This window comes from Lepidothrix coronata, unplaced genomic scaffold, assembly GCF_001604755.1.
Source record: "Lepidothrix coronata isolate B3197 unplaced genomic scaffold, Lepidothrix_coronata-1.0 Scaffold166, whole genome shotgun sequence".
Taxonomy (NCBI): domain Eukaryota; kingdom Metazoa; phylum Chordata; class Aves; order Passeriformes; family Pipridae; genus Lepidothrix; species Lepidothrix coronata.
The window spans coordinates 2,067,724-2,074,545 of record NW_016690346.1 but is presented as its reverse complement, the minus strand read 5'-3'; the positions used below and the strand labels follow the sequence as shown (position 1 = coordinate 2,074,545).

The 6,822-nt window shown below is 56.7% G+C and overlaps 1 protein-coding gene across 1 annotated transcript; it reads right to left on the bottom strand.

The window, feature by feature from the left end:
* Positions 1-682: 682 nt before the first annotated feature.
* Positions 683-1,614, bottom strand: BHLHE22 (basic helix-loop-helix family member e22). The gene has a single exon (XM_017829618.1). The coding sequence runs from the start codon at positions 1,581-1,583 to the stop codon at positions 684-686; it is 900 nt and encodes a 299-aa protein (XP_017685107.1). The 5' UTR covers positions 1,584-1,614; the 3' UTR covers position 683.
* Between the last annotated feature and the right edge of the window lie 5,208 nt (positions 1,615-6,822).

Here is a 6,822-nt window from a genome sequence, read left to right as displayed (position 1 = left end):
TGCACATAAATATTTCTTTTAAAAATGCGATACTTTCAGCCACACGGAGTAGGGGTTTTGATCGGTTATTTTTTGTCTTTTTTTTTAACTCTCTCAATTTTAAATCACTCTCACCAAACTTTGCGCATTTTCACAGGATCAAAGTTTAGAGACGATAAAAAATACGAAGTCTTCCATAGCAATGGTCCAGTCTCTTTGTTTCTGTAAGTCACTTAAATAATAAGTTTACATTTCAAGTTTGTTTGTTTCCTGGCTCAGAATAATATTAATAATACTGCTAATAATAATTAATTAAAAAAAAAATCTATGTTCAAGTGCCCTCTCTGATTTGTCCCCGGCGACAGCCCCGGCTCCCAGCCCGGCCTGCTATTTCCCGGCCGCTCCTTTGTCCGGACGCGCAGCGAACCCCCCGGCGACCCCTGGGCCGGGCCTTCCTTCCTCCCCGCGGCACCCCCGGCCCCTCGCCCCCTCCCCACCGCCGCACGCACGCTGGCTCCCGTCGCGGTCCCATCCCGGCGGCACCCGAGGAGACGAGCGAGGCGAGTCCAGGCGGAGAGCGGCGGGGGCCGGGCAGCGGTCAGTCCCTCCGCCGCCTCCGCGCCCCCCAGCCCGGGACCGGGCCGCCGGCAGTCGTCGCTCCCCGGGGCCGCGGCGGCGGCGGGGGGCGACCACGGCGGCGGCGCTTAAGGCTTCTCCGTGCACTGTTTGCAGAGGCTGGAGGAGACGCTGTTGAAAATGGCACATTTCTCCGGGCAGGAGGTGGCGGGAGGCAGCCCGGCGCTGAAGGGGTAACCGGCCGCCTGCTCGTAGGCGCCGAGGGCGGGGTGCAGCGCCGCCGCCGCTGCCGCCGCCGCCGCGGCGGAGCTGGGCAGGGAGGCGGCCGAGATGGCCTGGCCCTGGTTGAGATAAGCCACCAGGCGCCGCATCTCCTCCAGGGCCTGCGCCTGCATCAGGATGTAGTTCTTGGCCAGGAGGAGCGTGGCGATCTTGGAGAGCTTCCGCACCGAGGGGCTGTGCGCGTAGGGGATGACCGCCCGCAGCTCGTCCAGCGCGTCGTTCAGGTCGTGCATCCGCCGCCGCTCCCGCGCGTTGATGTTGAGCCGCAGCGCCTTCTGCTCCTTGGACTTCTTGCTGCCGCCGTGCCCGTGGGTGTTGGAGCAGCTGCCCTCGGCCGCCTTCAGCCCCCCGCCCCCCCCTCCGCCGCCGCCCGCCGCCGGCGAGGCGACGCGCGGGTCCCCCCCGGCGCCGCGCAGCACCAGCTCGCAGCGGCCGTCGCTGTCGTCGTCGGGGCTCTGCTCGCCGCCGCTGCTCTCGGCCACCGAGCTGCGGCTGGCGCTCTCGCCGTACTTGACGCAGACGGAGCCCGGCGGTAGCGCCAGCGGGTCGCCGCCGACGCCGGGCTGCAGCAGCGCCTCGGGCTCCGACGCCTCGTAGCAGGCGAGCGGCGAGGGCTGGCGGTCGCGGGGGTGGGAGAGGTCGAGCCCCGGGGGTGAGCGGAAGGCGGACTCCATGCGCTTGGCCGAGGCGGCGAGGCTCTTGTGGAAGAGGTCCTCTTCTGCGGGCAGCCCCAGCGCCCGCTCCATCGGCGCCCCGCTCGCCTCCGCCTCCGCCTCCTCCGCCCCCCTCAGCTCCCGGCCCGCTCCTCCAAGGCTTCGCGCCGCGGCAGGCGGCTCCCCGGCGTCCCGCTGGCAGAAATCGTCTCCCGGCTCCCGCTGGGGCTGCGCCGTGCCCGGCGCCGCGGCTGTCCCTTCTTTGGCTCCGGCGACGGCTCGGACTGCGGCTCCGGTGGCTTCGGTTGCGGCTCCGGCGGCTCCGGCTCGGGCTGTGGCTCCGGCTCTGACTCGGGCTGTGGCTGTGGCTCCGGCTCGCCCTCAGCAGGCGCCGCGCTGGGGCATTGTGCGCTGCCAGTGGAGCCGCTTCCACCGTTTATCTTGCTTGGATTCACCTTCAAGAGATTTCCGGACCCATCAACCAGCAGCCGCCGCAGACGGGGGAGTCTTTTACATCATTATCTCTGAGAGTAGGTTATTATGAAGAAGACTCGCCTGTTGGGACAGAGCTTTCTACCCAATCAGGTTAACGTTTTAATTAATAGGATTAAAACGGTAACAAACAATCCCAGGCACTATCTGGCCCTGAGTCTGAATAGTTTCTTTTCCCAGGTCTGAAGACAGGCAGCAGCTAGAGCTTTATAAGAGGCGCCTGCTCCATTATTCTCCCTGCCATCTGTATACACAGCTTAACGCATATGTTTGCAAGACGTTGTGTCCTGTTAGTAACCCAACAACTGCCTTTAGCTTGACATGTGTGGCGACTTTCACTCATCAATGAGCACACTAAAAGCCCTACTTAGATCGAAGGATGTTCTTTGCCTCCTTCAGCAAATTACAGTCCTGCACTGCAGAAAAGCCCACTTCAACACTTCTCCTTCCGAGTGCTGCCAGCAGACTTCTGCTAACTTAGCTGTGGAGTCAGGAGTGACACCCTCTCCCCCCAGCCCACCCACCCCCTGCATTTACATTAACTTATAGCTCCCTCCCACCCCCACCCCTCTTTCGGAAAAGCATCGCCTGGGAAATAAAAAAAATAAATGAAAACCCCAGGAGCAACCCCAGCCGTCGTGCCCACTTCTGCCTACCGCCAAAGTCCACCTTGCTTCCCTGGGAGGTGGTCCCCAGTCCTCCCTCTTTCCCCCACCCCCCTCCACCAAACGGAGACCAAACTACGGGGAGGTTTCCCTCCTCCTTTCCTTATCCCTTTCCAAGTAGCAGATTGCTGCTTGCGAGTGATTATCCCCCGTGTCCCTATAAAAAACATAAAGCCCCATCAGTTACCTTGAAAATGAACGGATCTGGAGAGGAGAGGGGGCGGGGGGAGAAAGGGCAAAATCCACCAAAGTTTTTTTAATTTATTTTTAATTGTGACTGACCAACTCTTTGCAGTTCCGTGCCCTCCTGCCTCCCTCCAGCGAGCCCAGCTCGGCGGGAGCACCCTGTTCTTCTTCCCAACGCCGGGATGCTGTCGACGGTGCCAGGGCGAGGCGGCCACAGCTATCCGGTTACCCCGGCCCTCTGCTCCACTCCCAGGGCTTCTCCTCTGAGCCGGGCACACGCTCCTCTGCCCTCTCCCAGAAGCTGCAGTGGAAACCCGAGAGTCGGTCCGAATTTTGTCCGACTGCTCCTCTGATGCTTGAGACTTGCAGCTCGCTCTCTCCTTACTGTTAGCACTCAGAGTATTTAGTGGCAGGTTTTCATTCTAATGACATCAGTAAAAACAATATTTCCCAACACTTCCAAATCATTCTTATGTGGCAGGATTACTGAAGGCTATGAAATTTTTTTGTTTCTCTGGTTTCATTAAAAACCTTTTAATTGTGTCTTTCGGAGTTGGCCCCAGGTGTTGGACTCTTTTCATTACATTTTGCTCTAATGTGATGAAATTCTAATTCTCTCCTTACCATATGGTTAAATTTCCCCACTGAGAATTAGTTGAAAAAGGAGAAATAATCTATTAATCTCTGTAATAGATTCACAAATGAGGTTTGCCACAGAACCCGTTTTTGAATGGTAATATCAGAACAGTTGGGTGCCTTGTTTCAGGAAAGAAAGGGCCAGGCGACAACAGAAAACGTTTGAATTTTCACCTGGAAAGAATGAAAAGAAGCCAAGCTGCAGATTTCAGAGTAATTGACTGAGATTTCATCTAGCCAGGACACGACTACAATACAGACCTTCCTCACCTCGTGTCTCCGGATCAGAGGCGAACATAGAAGCCGAGCCCTCCGAAGAAGGGGGGGTCTCACCCCCCAGCCCCATTTGGCTGCTGCGCTTGTCCCTGGTCGCCGTCCAAGCGCACAGTCACCGAGCGCCTTGCTCCCCTCCCCCTTTCCAAGGGATGGATGCCACCGTTAACCTCTATCATTATTAATCCAAAGGCATTTTAGGTTTATTGTTTTTCAATTAGCAACTTCATTTTCCCCGGGATCATAAACAAAGTGCTTTATATTCTCAACAGAGGTTTGGGGGTTTTATTATTATTGTTTAATATCCAACTTGTAAAACTCATGTGGTCACTTAAGGATGACTAATACTGTTATTATAATTTGATGGCTAGTGGGAACATTTCATTCCCCTCAGCTTATTTCTTCGAAGACAGAGGTCTCCGGCCCGATCTCTCCCACTGATCTGTGGGTTCAGTAGCGCTATCTCCCCTGTTTTCTTGTGCAACTTTGGGGACGGCGTACACCGCCCACTCCGCAGGCGGTGGGGCTGGTTGCCCCGGGACTGCGGCCGCCGCAGTTGCTCCGAAGGGCTAGGGGTGCTGCCGGGCCGCACCGTCGGGGCGGGGGGACAAGGGCACCACGGCGACCTCCGCGGCAACCTCGTCTCATCTTCGGCTGCGTTCGCTGAGATTTGCCCTCTGCGTCTGAAATTTCTCTCTTCGTCAAAGCTTTTCCTGTTCTCCCTGTCCACCGGTCGGTCTGCATGATCTGCCCCTGGATCTGTTTGTATGCTTGCCCTGTTTCAGCCCGTCCTTTCAACCACTTCGCTTTTTCTTTTCTGTTCACCCTTTCCCTTCCTTTTCTTTCTGGGTCTACCCCTGTTCTAGAGACAGGGATGTATCCCAATCATCTTGGCGATGCGTTCATCTGTGACTTGTGCTCTAATGATGCAAACTTTCTTACGAACTTTAGCTTGTGTGGGGTGTGGGAGGGCGTAGGGAGAGCAAAGTGGAATAGAGTAATAGAGAGACCCTCTTGCCTCTCCCGGAGCCGCCTGTTGTGATCTATCTCTCCCCCCCTCCCGAAGAAGTGCCCGTTTAATAGTCTACGAGAACTTTAGTTTGGAAGCAGGCAGAGGAATTTATAGACGCTTTAAATGCGGGGCTTATAAAAATACCGAGGAATGGTCTTTGAGGTTTATGCACTCGTAAACTTTTGCTGATTGCTTCTGGGAAGTTGTCAGGCATTTAACACTGCGTTTATCTTACAGGGCAATGAAAACACATCTGCCCAGCGTCTCGTTACCTGGTTTAATTGTACCGCAGCTCTCCGCCACTGGCTCCTCCGCACTTGGGTCATTATTTCGGGAAATTAGCAGCCCGGAGTCGAGCCGCAGAAGGACTCCGCCGGCTCGGAGCATCCCCCAGGCTCCGCTGTGAGCGGCCGGGCACGGGCCGTCCCGTGTGGTGCGGGAGACAGGGGAAGGGGGAAAAGGGTGCTGGAAGGTCCCAGGATACAGATGACAGCGGACAGCACGGCGATTGCTGATTTTCCGCGGCGTCTTTAGCAAGATCTGCTCGAGAGTTATTTTGTTCTGCTCCCCACCTGTGAGAGAAGTTAAACCTCCCTTTCCCTCTCCCCAGGTCTGGGTTTTCTGAAAAGCCTGCGAGATTAAAGACACTTTCCAAATTTTCCCTTAAGACACTCAGGAGCTGAATGCAGACAGATTTTAGTCAGGTGAAGTCAGCCTCTCCCTGCCATCTCTGGGGGGAGCCAAGGCGTGTGCTCGCTGCGGCAGGACAGCCCCGCAGCAAGCGGAGGGCTTGAGATCTCCCATAACTTCCTGGTCTTTCTTCTAGTGGCTCAGCCCCAAGTCTGTCCTACCTCCGACATGCAGAGCCGGGGGGAGAGCAGAGGCGGGCGCCGAGCGCCCCATGCAGCGGGGACAGCCCGGCTTTTCCAGCGCTAAAGTCAAGCGTCGGAGAGCGCTTTCGTTGGCCGCAACTGCTGCTGTGCAGTCTTCCCCGTGAGACAAACTTTATGTAAGTTCAAGGTGAAGAAAATACAGTTAAAACAAAAAAAGTTACGCCCCCATTGCATTCGCTTCCAGTGCAAACATCCTCAGAGATGCCTGTCTGCCGAGAGGCAGCCTCAGAGGCCGGTGAACTCCCAGCCTGGGAGCTGTTCCCGGCAGCAGGCAGGGGCCCGGCAGCCCGCCGGGGACTCGGGGCCGCGGGGAAGAGGCCTGTAGGGGAGGAGAAGGAGAAATGCTCTCGGGACGCCCGGCACATCATCCTGCTCCCCGGTGCCAGGGGGAAGGGGCAGGGCGGTGGGACGTGGCGGGTGCGTGTGTGCAGCCGGGATGGGGGGATATTTGTGTGGCAAGGGGCTGCAAAACGGAGGTAAACACTCCCTCCATTTCAGGTCCTTAGCAGGAGGAGAAAACCGGCACTGATGGACTTGACTCACAGCGCAGCAGAGTTGAGGCTTCTTGGGGTGAGGGATGCTACCCCGATACCCCAGCCCTGCGCCTCTGGAGGGACCGCTGGAGATGGAAAGCAAATTATGGAGGACTGTAGAGAGGTCAAGGGCACCTTAGGATCCCCATGGAGTCAGGCTGGGTGTCTAGGGGGTCCACTTTGGGCTCCGCGGGCACCTACCGGCCCCAGCCCCCGTCCCGGTCTCTGCGCTCCCGATCCAAAATCCACAGCACCATCTCCTGGGCAGCGGGAGAAGTGCATGGCACGCCTCGGAGGCGGCGGGGCTGGTGGCGACGGTGGAGGGAAAGGCCGACGTGGGGTTGGAGCCGTAGAAAACTACGTGAAAATGTACAAAGAAATTACATGGCAATGTAAAACACCCCTTCAATGTGTTTTGGCATGGGGAGATTAATAATTCCTTTGGTATCCCTTTTGGAGCTGAAGCAGGTGGATTGATGTCTGTGTGTGGACAAGAGTCAGGAGGCTCTCAGCAGGTATTACCTATTCCATTACATAGACACACTAGTGGATATATATGCACTTGAAACACATTAAGGATGGAAGAACCTGACGCTGTTCCAGTTGCAGAGACAACACAGAGTGTATAGGTAGTGACAAACT